Genomic DNA, 16,028 nt, shown 5'->3' with positions numbered 1-16,028 from the left:
CTTCGTCTTCCCTTTTTTAAAGATGGGCACTACATTAGCCTTTTTCCAGTAATCCAGGACCTCCACCATGAGTTTTCAAAGATAATGGCCAATGGCTCTGCAATCACATCCGCTAACTCCTTGAGCATCCTCGGACACAGTGCATTTGGCCCAATGGATTTGTGCAAGAGTAGAAAGCTCTTGATTGCCTTTGCAGAAGTGACAGCTCTCATGCCAAGGGAGCACCAGAGTGAGCTCATATTCAAAGGCCACGGTCCATAAGCCAGTCAAGACAAAGTCAGAGTACATAATGTGGAGGAGACGGGGGTGTGGGGTGGCTTATAGTGGTTTAAGGTCTAGTCTGTCCTTCGTTCATCCTGAGTAAACACAATTAACTCTATTAAGTTTGTTGTGGGAAGTGTAGTGGGGCCTTTTAGATAAGATCTTAAAAACTAAGTTTTGCATACTCTGTGTTCATATTGAAGATCCCAAGGAACAGTAGGGTTTTGCCCTGCCGCTCTCTTTTTCTTTTTGGTTAAAAATGCCCCACCAACATGGTTATGCAGCATGATCTGCTCTGGTAGCCTGATTTCCAGAGGTCCTGAACTACTACGCCCGCTGGAATCAGGCGATAGTGAGGAAGTGATTCCTGTAGTATAGAGTTGTAAGGGTTTGGGTTCCCTGTAAGAGGAAAGGCCTGTCCCCTACCATGTGTGAATAAATACAGCTCTTTTACCATCATAATACACAGGTGCAGATTTCTTGTGGAAGGAGGAGGGTACGTAATGGATTTTGCTAGGCATTGCTTTATACAACATAAGGGTTTGGGTTCCCTGTAAGAGGAAATTAAGTTAGTAGTGCAACCTCAGAGACATCTGAATCTCCTCGGTTCTGTATGCAAGTCAGCACTGAAATGCCACATCCTTACAATGTGGTTAAATTTAATATAAAATATAGATGAGATCAACACGGTGGATTAGACAGCCCCAAGAGCAAGTTGAGAAGCAGTAGGGCTTTAGCCAATAGCTACTTGTAACATCCAACAAACAGATTTTGAGCTAAAATTACACAAGTACAGCAACTACTTGTAGACATATCAATGTATAACAAGATACTGCAACAATATTTAGGCAGCCTCTTATATAGAACAATACTGCACCTTATGCCCTTACCTACATATCACTATACTACAACCTTTAGTCCGTCTCTTTATTTTATACATATATTTACCTGTGTGCTTCCATCTAAATATCTTTTCAAAAATACAAACCAGTTTGACACAAAAGCAGGGCCTGTCCCCTACCATGTGTGAATAAATACAGCTCTTTTACCATCATAATACACAGGTGCAGATTTCTTGTGGAAGGAGGAGGGTACGTAATGGATTTTGCTAGGCATTGCTTTATACAACATAAGTAACAATGATTGAAGAGCAGCACAGATCACAGAACTGCAAAGTTAAGCAGTTCTAGCACCTATATCATAAACTGGGGTATAGTTGTAGCCATGTGAGCCCAGGATATTAGCGAGATAAAGTGGGTGAGGTAATATCTTTTATTGGACCAACTTCTGCAGTGAGACACAAGTTTTAGAGCCACACAGAGCTCTTCTTCAGGTCTGGGAAAGGTACTCTCAGCACCACAGCAAAATGCAAGGTGGAGCAGATTATTTAGCATAAATGGTACATATTCTAAGGGACCATTCAGGGTAGGTCGTGCAAAGTTTGTTAATGGGCCACTCTACCTGAATGGTCCCTCAGAATATGAACTAACTACTTATGCTAAACAATCAGTTCCACCTTACATTTGGCTGTGATGCTCAGAGTACCTTTCCCAGACAGACCTGAAGTAGAGCTCTGTGTAAACTTGAAAGCTTGTCTCTCTCACCAATAAAAAATATTACCTCACCCACCTTATCTCTCATAAACTTGGGAGTCAGTTTTATACCACAATTTCCAACACACCACTGAACAGCACACTAACCCACAGAAACCTTGCTACCAATGCTACAAAAAGGAGGATTCTGTGTGGACTCCTCCTGACGGTTGAAATAACAGACTGGACTTCTACATAGAGCGCTTCCGCCGACGTGCACAGGCTGAAATTGTAGAAAAGCAGCATCACTTGCCCCGTAATCTCAGCTGTGCAGAGCACACCACCATCCACAGCCTCAGAAACAACTCTGACATTATAATAAAAAAGGCTGACAAAGGAGGTGCTGTAGTCATCATGAATAGGTCAGAATATGAACGAGAGGCTGCTAGGCAACTCCTCAACACCACATTCTACAGGCCACTATCTCCCGATCCCACTGAGGGTTCGAAAAAGAAACTACACCATCTGCTCAAGAAACTCCCCGAAGAAACACAGGAACAAATCTACACAGACACACCCCTAGAGCCCCGACCAGGGGTATTCTATCTGCTACCCAAGATCCATAAACCTGGACGCCCCATCATCTCAAGCATTAGCACCCTGACAGCAGGATTGTCTGACTATGTGGACTCTCTCCTCAGACCCTACACTACCAGCCCTCCCAGCTATCTTCAACACACCACTGACTTCCTGAGGAAACTACAATCCATTGGTGATCTTCCTGAAAACACCATCCTAGCCACTATGGATGTAGAAGCTTTTTACACCAATATTCCACATAAAGATGGACTACAAGCCATCAGGAATAGTATCCCCGATAATGTCACGGCAAACCTGGTGGCTGAACTTTGTGATTTTGTCCTCACCCACAACTATTTCACATTTGGAGACAATATATACCTTCAAGTCAGTGGCACTGCTCTGGGTACCCGCATGGCCCCACAGTATGCCAACATTTTTATGGCTGACTTAGAACAACGCTTCCTCAGCTCTCGTCCCATAGTGCCCCTACTATACTTGTGCTACATTGATGACATCTTGATCATCTGGACCCACGGGAAGGAGGCCCTTGAAGAATTCCACCAGGTTTTTAATAATTTCCACCCCACCATCAACCTCAGCCTGGACCAGTCCACACAAGAGATCCACTTCCTGGACACTGCAGTGCAAATAAGTGATGGTCATGTAAACACCACCCTATACCAGAAACCTACTGACCGCTATACTTACCTACATGCCTCCAGCCTTCATCCAGACCACATCACACGATCTATAGTCTACAGCCAAGCTCTAAGATAAAACCGTATTTGCTCCAATCCCTCAGACAGAGACAAACACCTACAGGATCTCTATCAAGTGTTCTTAAAACTACAATAGCCACCTAGTGAAGTGAAGAAACAGATTGACAGAGCCAGAAGGATACCCAGAAGTCACCTACTACAGGACAGGCCCAACATAGAACGCCATTAGCCATCACCTACAGCCCCCAACTAAAATCTCTCCAGCGCATCATCAGGGATCTACAACCTATCCTGAATGACGATAATAAAAATAATAATAATAGGAGATATACCAATCTCCTAGAACTGGAAGGGACCTCGAAAGGTCATCGAGTCCAGCCCCCTGCCTTTACTAGCAAGTACTGATTTTTCCCCCAGATCCCTAAGTGGCCCCCTGAAGGATTGAACTCACAACCCTGGGTTTAGCAGGCCAATGCTCAAACCACTGAGCTATCCCTCACTCTCACAGACCTTGGGAGACAGGCCAGTCCTCGCTTACAGACAGCCCCCCAACCTGAACCAAATACTCACTAGCAACTACACACCTCACAACGAAAACACTAGCCCAGGAACCAATCCCTCCAACAAACCCTGTTGCAACTCTGTCCACATATCTATTCATGGCACACCACCACAGGACCTAACCATCAGGGGCTCGTTCACCTGCACATCTGCCAATGTGATATATGCCATCATGTGCCAGCAATGCCCCTCTGCCATGTACATTGGCCAAACCGGACAGTCTCTACGCAAAAGAATAAATGGACACAAATCAGACATCAAGAATTGTAACATTCAAAAACCAGTAGGAGAACACTTCAATCTCTCTGGACATTCAATAACAGACTTAAAAGTGGCAATTCTTCAATTAAAAAAAAAGTCAAAAACAGACTTCACAGAGAAACTGCAGAACTGGAATTAATTTGCAAACTGAACACCATCAAATTAGGCCTGAATAAAGATTAGGAGTGGCTGGGTCACTACAAAAAGTAATTTTCCATCTGCTGATACTCACACCTTCTTGTCAACTGTTGGAAATGGGCGACGTCCACCTTGATTGCATTGACGTTGTTAGCACTACAAAAGTGACCCCTCCCCCCCTTGGTAAGGCAACTCCCAACTTTTCATGTGCTGTAATATATATACTGCTTACTGTATTTTTCATTCCATGCATCTGATGAAGTGGGTTTTAGCCCACAAAAGCTTAAGAACAAGTACATTATCTGGTATCTGAATATATCCATTTGTCCTGATGCAGTATCTGACCCAGATTATGTCTACACCATCTGCTCAGCACTGTGACAGTCCCATCTTATGGATACGCCTGAACAGTTGGACCACTCATTTTCCAAGTGACTTACAGACACTGTTTCAACAACTTTTGAAATCAGATACAAGTGAAATTCTAGGAAACCACACACTGATGTGCTTTCCCAATATTCATTGCCTTTGGTGCAAAATTTGCAAGCTCCAAATGCTGGGAGACCCTGCTGGCTATTTACCAGAGGGAATGAAACAGAAGATACTGAAACGCTAGACTTGGCTGACTTACCCATAAGGGAATGCTCCCTTTCTAGTTAGTTTTGTATATTTCTTCCCTTCCTCTCTTTAAAACCCTGATAAGCTAAGAGATGTTACAAGTCACAAGTTTTCAAAGGAATCAATTTCAGCATGTTAATGTAATGACTGAAACAGTGAAACTGGAGAAGATCAGAGTATGGAGAAGATTGAGGCCTAACACAATCAATAATTATTAAAAAAAAACAATCCAAGAGTATCCAATGCCAAACACAATCTGAATCTATCAGCTGGCAATGAAGTGAACCAACCTGAGACAAAAAAACCTAGCCTTCAAAACCTACAGACCCTTCCCCATCAATGTAATTAATAGTTATCAAAATGACAGAGCCATATTAACCATGCTTTACAATTAAAACAGCACATGCTAGGTAGAGAAAGGAGGAAAAAAGAAGACTATATCCATGAACATTAACGTTAAAAGAAGATCCGAAACCAGATGCTAACACTCTTCATGTGCATCTGTGCTATTCTAACTTGTTCACCAACATTTCTAAGGGACATTCCAAAATTCACGCTCCCTTGTGAAACCTTTCTCAAGTCCAGGTGGGAAACCTGGGAACTAAAAGCAAGACCAAAGGATGTGAAACCCGAGTACTACAATGGTGTCAGCTGTGCACAGCTCAAGCAGTGTTGCTAATTCAGAAAGGAAGAGTCCTACCTGACAACGGCTGAAGACATCTGCAAGGGATACTTGAACATTGAAGTGCTTCAGAACCTGGAGGGCCTGCTCCTTTGCTTTTTCCGAACAGTCCACAGAGAAACACCTTCCTTCTCCTACCTGGGACTGTAGCTTCAAAAGACAAAATCACACACCAAAGAGATGTCAATCAATGCACTCACACGGCTGGGATCTGGGCTCATTCCCATATGGTAACTTTGGTTTTAATAACAAAGTTTGATGCTATTATGTTAACTCACTAAATTCAGATCTAACACAGAAGGTAATTTAACACTTAGCCATCTTTGTAAAGAGCTTTGAGCTTGTTGGAGCGATATAATGGTCAGAATATACCATACATGATAGCCAGTTTGAATTCCCTTTTAATTTAGATACACAACTGTAGTGGTGCTCTCTAGGATGACAATGGGGGATTTTATTTAACCATGGCTTTCAAACTGAGGTCATCTGGAAGACTGTGTACACTGGCATGAGAAAAAACAAGGTAAGAAATGAGAAGCTAGCACTTGACAATAGCTTGTCACCATCTCACCCTCCTAGGTTTATTTGCACTGCACCTTTTTACCTCGAGTTAACTGGTTGCCATTTAGCTTGGGTAGTGAATGTGGCCACTCCCCACAGGTGTGTTCCACAGACAGATTTAGCTCAGATGTTTGTATCCTGGAACACACATTTAGGGAATGTCCAGACTAGTCTTTGTAAATGTGTTAACTGCTTTGAGATAATTGTCAATCAATTAACTTTAGTAAACAAGCCTAGTGTTTACGAGTGTACAATCCTGCTGTCATTTTGTAACATACACAAGGGACGTACAAATGCTATGTATCAAATGGCAGCAGTCAATTCCCAATACAATACTCTACATCCTAAAGTAGTTACTTTCCAAGTGCTGTTCCCTCACTCTGCCTCCTACCAATGGGCCTGATCGTGAAGTATCTACAGCAGGGGTAGGCAACCTATGGCACGTGTGCCAAAGGCGGCAGGCAAACTGATTTTCAGTGGCACTCACACTGCCTGGGTCCTGGCCACTGCCCCGGGGGGCTCTGCATTTTAATTTAATTTTAAATGAAGCTTCTTAAACATTTTCAAAACCTTATTTACTTTATGTACAAGAAGAGTTTAGTTATATATTATAGACTTATAGCAAGAGACCTTCTAAAAATGTTAAAATGTATTACTGGCACGCGAAATCTTAAATTAGAGTGAATAAATAAAGACTCAGCACACCACTTCTGAAAGGCTGCCGACCCCTGATCTACAGAGACAGGAGAAGTGATAAAAGTAGAGTTAATGGAAGCTCTATTTCTGTTATGACTGTAGCATTGAGCCCTAAATAACCAGACAAAGGCCGTGTCTATACTATCACTTAGGTCAGCAAAATTTATGTCGCTCAGGGGTGTGAAAAAATTATCCCCCTAAGCAACATAAGTTTCACCGGCATAAGTGGCAGTGTGCACAGCGCTATGTTGGTGGGAGAACTTCTCCTACCATCACAGCCACCAGCACTCCTGGAGGTGGTTTTATTATGACAACGGGAGAGCTCTCTCCCGGCAGCATAGAGCGGCTACACGAGTGATCTTACAGCAACGCAGCTACATCAGTGCAGCTGCAAGCTCATTAGTGTAGACGTAGCCTCAGTATTTAAAGGGTTCTCTCATGCACTCAGCAACAAACTGTATTAACTAGTAAACCTGCAAGGTAGGTTCTATGACTACTCCAGCTCCAGGTACAAACAGAAAGTGAAGACAGTTAGGACCTTTTGTATCTGCAGTCTGGAATCCATCCTCCCCATGATCCCCAGTGGTTTTACTGCTTTACATGAATTTGTGGGTCACAAGACAGGGCTACAATGAGTATTGTATCATTTCAATTACTGAATAGTATAGTTAAACATATCCCCCCAACATTGCATTAACGGTATTTGGGAGGGTAATTGCATTCTGTTTCATTGAGGGATATAGGCATTTGCTATGGGGCTGAGTGCAGGGGCTGTTTTATTTATTACACACACATAAAGCAACTCAAGCTTCCAACTGGGCCTGTGTTTGGCATTTCCAGCCTATCTCCTCCAAGCCTAGAGAAAAGCTCCAGAGCATTAGAACAGCAGATAGTGTTGTCAGTACTGATACAGTCAAAAAACAGGAATCTCTTTTTACTCCTTGGTGAAAGGGATGGGAAGTGAATTGCACTGAATCATGATGTAAGCTGTACAGAGCCACTTTGTTCTGGGATGCGTTTGCTTTATTTTACATTTGGAGATGCAGTGTAATTGCTCTCACCTCTGGCTGAATATAAAGTATAAAAGACACCTATTCTCAAACCTCTGACATAGAGAGCTAGAACAAGCCTTACAAAATCCTTTATATATCAATGGCTTTCAGTACAGGAAACAGATGAAAAAGTCAGTCCAGCTGTTGACATTTGACTTTTCCTCTCCTCCACTTTGTGCACCCCAGTCCATGAAATGACACTACACAAGAGAAATGCCAGAAACACTTAGTACTTACTGTCTGATATGGGAGTCCAGAGGTTAAAATGACCCTTCCTTCCTGCCTGGCAATCTGGGAACAACAGAAAAGCCATAATTAACATGGGTAAAAAATAACAATGAAAAATACCTCCCAATCAGATCATATTAAAAAATGAACACATTTGGTGACACAAACTCTCACTCTGTAGGAGAGCACTTCTCTCCATTCCATGAGCACCATGCCAGAAATATTAATGAAATGAGCCTCACACCCTTGTGAGATACGGCAGAGCTATTACCCTGATTTACAGATGGGGAACAAAGACTTGTCCAAGCTCACACAGGAAGTCTGTGGCAGAGTGTATCTCATGACTTCCAGTCCAATTCCTTAACCACAAGACCATCATTCCAGCATGGGGTTTGCTCAGAATGATTGAGGGCCATACTCTTGATTTTCATGATTTGGTAAGATTCATTTGGAATGCTCTGGTAACAAAACAGTCTAGTGAATCTGAAACCAAGATGCTTCACAAAGATGAAAACGTGCCTGATCTCTATGTGATAGAGCAGTATCCCCACATGTAAATGTACTACAGGCTATAGTGATAAAAGGGTCCTACAGTGATAGAAGATTTCCCATGTAAAACCAATGAGGAGTCCTTGTGGCACTTTAGAGACTAACAAATTTATTTGGGCATAAGCTTTCATGGGCTAAAACCCATTTCATCAGATGCACGTAGTGGAACATGCAGTAAGTACCTCCCTATATAGTTCCACTCCATGCATCTGATGAAGTGGGTTTTAGCCCACAAAAGCGTATGCCCAAATACACTCTGAAACATGTAAAACCAGCACCTCCCCTTAGGTACTGTATATGGATTTAAGTTTCACTGCTAACAGAGACTGCACTCTGCACTAGGAATGGGGTTACTTCTCATCTCTATGCATTCACCTGTATTCTGTTAGAGACCTTACTCTCTCTCCATGTATCCGACCTCAAGTCATTGGGGCCTCTCCTCTGGTTAGGAGTCTGGGAAGCTCCCTCTGGCTCCTATCAACACTAGTCCTTATGCTGGCAAAAGGAAATGCCTAGAGATCAACGCAATGCAGTCTCTCTTCTTTCACCCCAGAATGAGCTGGGCTGTCATTAAGTGTAAACAGGAAAGGCAAAGCTTTTGAAATTAAACTGTGTGTTTCTTAAAACCACTTCAAAACTCTCTCAGCTACAAACCACTGCATGTTCTTCTTGTGCCCATCCAGCCTGGAGAAACACATTAGAAGAGAGACAAATCCCTGAAGTCATAATCTCCCTTTGCAGTTGATTCATCCATGATTCAGCTAGGTACTATTATCATTATTAAATCGTCAGGATCTTGCCCATCACATGGAGTATTGTAAGGGTGGACTACACAGAACTTTGTTCCGAATATGTCTTGCCAGGGGGCCCTTTTTTATTCTTACCGTTGTACAGTTACTAGCTATCACCACTGCGCTGAGAGAGCGCTCAAGGCCACCCCCTAACATGCTGGATGGTGGCTCTTACCGCAGACAACAAGCTCACTCTCTTAGTAAGGCACATGGTTCTAGAGAACTGGGGCCATGGGAGTGAAATCACCAGGTCAGCTCCAACTCGCACTGTTCAGTGAGCGTCGGGAAATCCAGAATAGGACTGGCTGACGGTGAGCTTATGGCACATTAGTGCCTGCCCTGCTGGACCTTTATCGCTCAATTAAATTACAGGGATTTGCCAACAAGAGAAAAGAGATCTCTTAAATTCCTTCAGACCTATGTGTATTTCAAGATAAGTCTGAGGATTTCACAGCGGGAACACTCCATTCAGACATCCTGCTGCCACGGTTAACTAGCTCAAGCTTGGTAAAGCCCCTTATCTAAATGGCACTGGAAAGACAAGGCAAGTCACACAAAATAAAATTAAGAAAAGCAATATTTTTTCCTGAAATGTTTGTCAGTTTTTGTAACAATGCCTGCCGGAAGTGCACAAATGCCAGAGGAGCCACACAGGAGAGCACCCTTAGACGGAAACCAATGGGAAAGGTAATTCAAAGAGAATAGCATGTCCTTTCCTCTTCACAGAGAGAAATAAACAAATGTAACTCTGGTACTAACTGGCCAGGAGTCAAGTAAAAGAACAGACACCCAACTCCAGGCTGTAGCAGCAAGCTGGAGTGTGGCCAGTGCACAGCACGCTGGACCGGGAGTCAGGGGAGTCTGTTCCCAGCTCTCCCAGGGAATAGAGGGGAGACTTTGAATAAGTCTCTTCACCTCTCTGGGCCTCAGCTTCCCGCTCTGTAGAGCAGGGATAATGAGACAGACCTGTCTTTGTAAGGCGCTTTAAACTCTCTGGAGGAAGAACGCTGTATAAGAGTTAGCTACTAGTATTTATTACTTGAAAAGGCACCACACGCCAAAGGGACAGTCCTGTCCTGCTGTGGAGCTACTTTCAATGGCATTAGCTATGGAATAAGAATAGTGTTCTTCAATATGAAAGCACAACCTAGGTTTGGTAGGTGTTGTACAAGCTTCATTGTACTGTGTTGTCTGCGCATCTCAATCCACACCTGCACCCAGTTGCTATGCCAGGCCTGAGCACAATATAGCCCTGCAAATGTATTTCATGCTAGTCAGCAACAGTCGTGAGCCTTAAACAACTATAAATACGCGTTAGTCCTGACCTGCTGTGCATTTGCTATATCCCTAACCTGCTATTCCAATCCTAAATCTCTCCTAAGCACACATTCCTGAAAATAAGCAACTGCACCAAATCATGACAGTAGTTTCATAACACTGGCTTATGGACCAGACCAAAACCACCCAACTCATTTGTACCAAGATCTCTAGAGATGAAAGGGTCTTCCTGGATTCCCTCCACCTTCACCCAGAGGCTAAGCATTGACATCCAGACCTTATTTTAATTCTCCACTTGTCTGCTCTGTTGATGTTCTCTCTGGATGGGAGAGAGAAAAGATTGTCTAGCTACCACGAGTATGGTTTAAACCATAAAAGGATAAGAAATTAAACGCTGAAGATGAGATTTACAGATTTGACACTCTGGTCTGGCCAAGCTCTGCTCAACACAATGACAGAGGAGATCACCTTTGTGCCCCTTGATCCTGGATCTGGTTGAGGGCCAGTTCAGCTGCAGAGAGCCACCTATCCTGACCATCCCCTGACATGCTGGAGTTGCAGGGTAGGAATGGGGAGTAGGCTGGTGTACAATGGCTCCCCTGCACCAGGGAAATAAGGGGTACCCAGTTCTACCAGCTTTCTGGCTGCTTTACACCGCTGCACACGTAATGGGGTGCACTCAGCTCTTGTGAGTGCCTCCCGGCAGCTGGGTATGGTGCTTCAATCTTTTCTTGGTTCTGGCGCCCCTGTGGGTTGTTGAGCTCCCTAGGTAGGTCTTCAGTGGCTTGGTCCTCCAGCTAAGTCAACCAGTTAATAGGTGAATGGATGAACCCCTTCTGGGATAACAAAGTTCTACCAATGGTCGGCCCTCACAAAGGTCTTCAGCCCCATCTCTGTGCCTGTTTTAATTCCAGCTCCTTTCTTGGGCATTTAGTAAAGAGTCTTGTCCACTTTCTGGGACTAAGGCCATTTCCCCAGTGGCCGGTGGGGCCAGGGCTCCTCCGCTCCTCCTGCTACTCCAGGCCTCTGCTCAGGGTCTCTATAAACAGCTTCCTTTGATAGTTGCTGCTACTGCCTTCCCTGGGCTGCTTCCCACTTGGTCCCATCTCCTTCACTCATTACCTTAGGGTCACAAGTCTTCTGGTCCCAGCCAGGAACGGACTTGCTAACTCTGCAGCTCTGGGCTGCTGAGCCTGCTGTGCTCTGATTGGCTGCTTCCCTGCAGTCTTTCTAGGCAGGCCAGGAGGACCCACCGTCACTGCTCCTTTCCTGGGGTGGGGTGCAGTAGGATGGGGAGGCCTCCAAGAGGAGGCCTTAAAGAGCCTGGAACACCCCATCACAATGCAATACGCCAAGTTATGCCTAGGCGTGGAAGGTAGCTCTGAAGAGCAGATGATTTTGAACACACAATACTGTCCATTAAAAAAAAAGACTCCAGAAAGTTTATAGTGTTTTGCAGGATCCCACAAGCCTCTCATTGGAAATCAATGAACTGGGAAACTAACGCAAATTTCCTGTGAGATCCTGCTCCATTTTAAATGGATGGCATTGTAACACCTATAGCAAGTGCTGCCAGCAACAGGGTGATAGGTGAACCACCAAAGGGTACTGTCTGAAAAGTATCCAGACAATTGGGTTTGTAGCTACACTTCCTGAGTCTGGAGAACTGGGCAAGAAAACATGCCCTCCCATGAGATTTCTGAGACTTCCTGCTTCCAGTAGGCCAGAGCGATCCTGGGGTGATCTGCATCAGGAGACAAGTTTCACTCAGGAGCCAGTTTTTATGGGTTCTTAGAATGCCCCACAAAGCAGAATTTGCAAGAGAAACAATGGTATAACCCAAAATATTGGGGCAATAGGAATTTGGCACCACTGGAGCTTCTAAACCAAGGAACAAAAAGCATGTATTGAAAACTAGGCTAATTTCAAACAGGAATAGCAGCAAAAGCACTGGGGGGCTTCCCCACGCAAGAACTGGTTTACTATCAGCTGTAAACATGATGGGATACTGCATCTTGGGGGCAAAGCTTAGCCCTTCTTAATAATGAGTAGTTATATAAAATATAAATATAGTTTATTTGTTAATATAGTTTAAATATAAATATAGTATATTTTATATAACTATAGGAGTCGTTCTATAATATATAAATATAGGTAAATACAGTGCCCATATTTAAAAAAAGGGAAGAAGGAGGATCCGGGGAACTACAGGCCAGTCAGCCTCACCTCAGTCCCTGGAAAAATCATGGAGCAGGTCCTCAAGGAATCAATTCTGAAGCATGTAGAAGAGAGGAAAGTGATCAGGAATAGTCAGCATGGATTCACCAAGGGCAAGTCATTCCTGACTAACCTAATTGCCTTCTATGACGAGATGACTGGCTCTGTGGAAGAGGAGAAAGCAATGGATGTGTTATTCCTTGACTTTAGCAAAGCTTTTGATACGGTCTCCCACAGTATTCTTGCCAGCAAGTTAAAGAAGTATGGGCTGGATGATTGGACTATAAGGTGGATAGAAAGCTGGCTAGATCATTGGGCTCAACGAGTAGTGATCAACAGCTCCATGTCTAGTTGGCAGCAGGTTTCAAGTGGAGTGCCCCAATGGTCGGTCCTGGAGCCGGTTTTGTTCAATATCTTCATTAATGATCTGGAGGACGGCGTGGACTGCACTCTCAGCAAGTTTGCAGATGACACTAAACTTGGAGGAGTGGTAGATACGCTGGAGAGTAGGGATAGGATACAGAGGGACCTAGATAAATTAGAGGACTGGGCCAAAAGAAACCTGATGAGGTTCAACAAGGACAAGGGCAGAGTCCTGCACTTAGGACGGAAGAATCCCATTCACTGTTACAGACTAGGGACCGAATGGCTAGGAAGCAGTTCTGCAGAAAAGCACCTAGGGATTACAGTGAACGAGAAGCTGGATATGAGTCAACAGTGTGCCCTGGTTGCCAAGAAGGCTAACGGCATTTTGGGCTGTATAAGTAGGGGCATTGCCAGCAGATCGAGGGATGTGATCATTCCCCTCTATTCGACATTGGTGAGGCCTCATCTGGAGTACTGTGTCCAGTTTTGGGCCCCACACTATAAGAAGGATGTGGAAAATTTGGAAAGAGTCCAGCGAAGGGCAACAAAAATGATCAGGGGGCTGGAGCACATGACTTATGAGGAGAGGCTGAGGGAACTGGGATTGTTTAGTCTTCAGAAGAGAAGAATGAGGGGGGATTTGATAGCTGCTTTCAACTACCTGAAAGGGGGTTCCAAAGAGGATGGATCTAGACTGTTCTCAGTGGTACCTGATGGCAGAACAAGGAGTAATGGTCTCAAGTTGCAGTGGGGGAGGTTTAGGTTGGATATTAGGAAAAACTTTTTCACTAGGAGGGTGGTGAAGCACTGGAATGGGTTCCCTAGGGAGGTGGTGGAATCTCCTTCCTTAGAGGTTTTTAAGGTCAGGCTTGACAAAGCCCTGGCTGGGATGATTTAGTTGGGTTTGGTCCTGCTTTGAGCAGGGGGTTGGACTAGATGACCTCCTGAGGTCCCTTCCAACCCTGATATTCTATGATTCTATGATTCCATGATCATTTACAAAGTCCTTGAGGAATCCGGCTGGAGTGTAGTGGACAAATACTAGTAAGTCTTGATAGGCAAGTGAAAGGATGTGATGGTGGCCAAATGTACTCTGAGTGAGCTCACTGATAGGCCATTTGTCTTTAAATCTAATAGGCAGTTAGGATCTTGGAAAGTGGAACCTCCTCTTTTTCTTTTGTATGGAATTACAACATTTACAAGTTAATAGAAAGGTTTGAAATCCATTTGAGGGCATCAGGAGATGCAGGGTGCACCCTTGCTGTACCCCTGAAAATGAAAAGAGGGGGCACTTGTTCACAATGTGTTAGATGGTTTGGGGGTCTCCACATTCACACTGTTGCAAATCCTTGATTCTCCATTTGTGCATCAGGTGTGTACACCTTCCATGTAACATCCTAATACAGTTGATGGCTGTCCACTGTCTTCAGTGGAAAAAAAAACCAGTCGGTTTGACAGTGGAGTCATCTATGAGGTGCTTGTTGTTTACATCAGAGCCTGCCCACTGCATCTGCCAGATATCTTCTGGGTTGAAACTGGATAACAGAAGAGCTTCTCTGGCTGCTCAGAATGGTCAATGGGACTTAAGATGAATACGTGGTGGGTGAACAAGCTTGACATGGAGCAGGAGCTTTTGGTTAATGAGAGTCTTCTTGTACCTGTATGAAGTAGCCATCTCTCACTGGATGGTTGGAGGAGGGATGTTTGTAATGCCTGGAAGCCAAGGCAGAGGAGTGGATTTCAGGGTGCCAAGTATCATAGCTACATTTAGCTGCATATCGACAACGTCCGTGTGCGAGCTTCTTCCCCAAACCAGGTGCGCATTCCTCAGCCATGGAATAAACTAAAGCCAACATTGCCATTGGTCGCGTTTGAACACCATAACCCCACTTAGAACCTGCCAGTTTTTGGATGATACTGATGTGACACTTCATTTTCTGGCTCACCTGCTTCAGATGTTGTTGACAGGTAAGGCTGTGATTGAAAGTGACTCCTACATAGCCGGTGTTAGGATCACGGGTGAGTGCCTTGCCACAGAAATTTACATTCAGCATCCTCTCAGCTTCAGAATTGCTGAGATGGAAAGTTGACACCGCCATTTTTGATGGAGTATTTTTGAGCCACCAGTACTGAAAGTAGTCTTCCATCCTCTTCAGATCAGTACTAACGGTGTCTTTGCTTCCTTGAGTGTTGCAGCCTGTGCCATTAGTGCCAGGTCATTGATATAAATGAACTTGTATATGAGTTAAAAAGGGATGATACTAGAACTGATCCCTGTGGGAGGCCATTGTGCAGACTCCGCTTTTTGTTAATCTGATTCCAAGACGGACACAGAAGCTTCTGTCTGAAAACACTGACATAATGAGTTGAAATGTCTAGTTGCATTAAAGCAGGTTGGATAGCTTCAACAGTACCTTGTGCCAGAAGGTGTCATAGGTTGATGACAAGTTGTTAAAAGCTGAGCCATTTTAAGCTTCTGCTGGAAGCAGGTCTCAATGTGTAGTCAGTGGAAGCACTTGATACCAGAAGCTTCTCTCTGCCTTGAAACCTGCTTGTTCCAGGGGGACTGCAGTCTCTAGGATGGGGTTCAGTCTCACCAGGATCACCTGCTCCAGTAATTTGTTTCTTTCACAAAGAAGAGAGATGGGGCAGTAGCTTTTTGGGTCATCAGGCAGCTTTCCAGGTTTTAAAAAGACCGTTTATCATCTCCAAGCTGTTGGGAGTTTGCTGCTGATGACTTCAGTGAATAGTGATGCCATCCAATTGCACCCTCTTGGCCCAATATAGTTAAGTAAGTTTGGAAGGATGCTGTCAATGCTGCTTCTTTTCCTGCTTTTTAGCAGAAAGGGCAGTACTGATCTAGGCTCTTGTGAAGGAGTGACAGACACTTGATTAAGGGACACTTTGTGTGCTGGATTCCTTAAGAGCAGTGTTCA

At 44.2% G+C, this 16,028-nt stretch overlaps 1 protein-coding gene across 8 annotated transcripts in view; it reads right to left on the bottom strand.

Annotated features, from left to right (window-relative positions):
- The window catches only part of EXD3 (exonuclease 3'-5' domain containing 3), a 614,390-nt gene that overhangs the window by 310,046 nt on the left and 288,316 nt on the right, over positions 1–16,028 (bottom strand). For all 8 annotated transcript variants that reach the window (XM_044992564.1, XM_044992566.1, XM_044992568.1 and 5 more), the window contains 2 exons: positions 7,901–7,954; positions 5,373–5,504 (listed from right to left, as the gene is read on the bottom strand). In XM_044992564.1, coding sequence (XP_044848499.1) covers positions 5,373–5,504; positions 7,901–7,954 — 186 coding nt within the window. The remainder of the gene's footprint in view (positions 1–5,372; positions 5,505–7,900; positions 7,955–16,028) is intronic.

This window comes from Mauremys mutica, chromosome 18 (genome assembly GCF_020497125.1).
Source record: "Mauremys mutica isolate MM-2020 ecotype Southern chromosome 18, ASM2049712v1, whole genome shotgun sequence".
NCBI lineage: Eukaryota > Metazoa > Chordata > Testudines > Geoemydidae > Mauremys > Mauremys mutica.
This window is presented reverse-complemented; position numbering and strand designations above follow the sequence as displayed.